The following is a 533-nucleotide window of genomic DNA, read 5'->3' on the forward strand; positions in this document are numbered from 1 at the left end:
GAACCTTTGAATATTCAATTAAAAAATGAGATTGCTGTGTCCTCAGGGGAGGAGGCGGAAGAGAAAGAGAGCAGAGCTTCTGCCGGCCCGTGATCTGAAATGCGGTATAACGTATTTCAAACCGCAGGTGACTGCAGATGGGGAGAAAACAGGAAATGGAATTGGGGAGGGGAGGGGGGGCTCTCTCGATTCGTGGGAGCCCTCTTTTCATTTTGCCTTGCTTTTAGCTCTTTTCAGACTCTGCATCCTAATTCCCCTGCTGCAAAGCTGAGTGAGAACTCTCTTTTCTTGTACTAAACATGTTTTTAAATGACACAGGTAATGTGTGAATACATTCATGCTGTAAAAGGATCAAACAATACAGAAGCACCCTGAATGCCCCCCTGAGGAAGCCCCGATTTCCATCCCCGCTCCACTCCCCTGCCATCCCTGGTTCCTGGTTTGGCGGGTTCCTTGTTGTCCCCTTTCTATGCACTCACATACATTTATTACAAATACACATATATAGGGCTTTTTTTTTTTTGCATATATGG

At 45.8% G+C, this 533-nt stretch overlaps 1 protein-coding gene across 3 annotated transcripts in view; it reads left to right on the top strand.

The window, feature by feature from the left end:
- Positions 1-6: 6 nt before the first annotated feature.
- Positions 7-533, top strand: part of SEPTIN6 (septin 6) — a 57,331-nt gene continuing 56,804 nt past the window's right edge. For all 3 annotated transcript variants that reach the window (XM_077753060.1, XM_077753059.1, XM_077753061.1), the window contains exon 1: positions 7-127. In XM_077753060.1, coding sequence (XP_077609186.1) covers positions 26-127 — 102 coding nt within the window. In that variant the 5' untranslated portion in view covers positions 7-25. The remainder of the gene's footprint in view (positions 128-533) is intronic.

This window comes from Crocuta crocuta, unplaced genomic scaffold, assembly GCF_008692635.1.
Source record: "Crocuta crocuta isolate KB4526 unplaced genomic scaffold, BGI_CrCroc_1.0 scaffold944, whole genome shotgun sequence".
NCBI classification, from domain to species: Eukaryota; Metazoa; Chordata; class Mammalia; order Carnivora; family Hyaenidae; genus Crocuta; species Crocuta crocuta.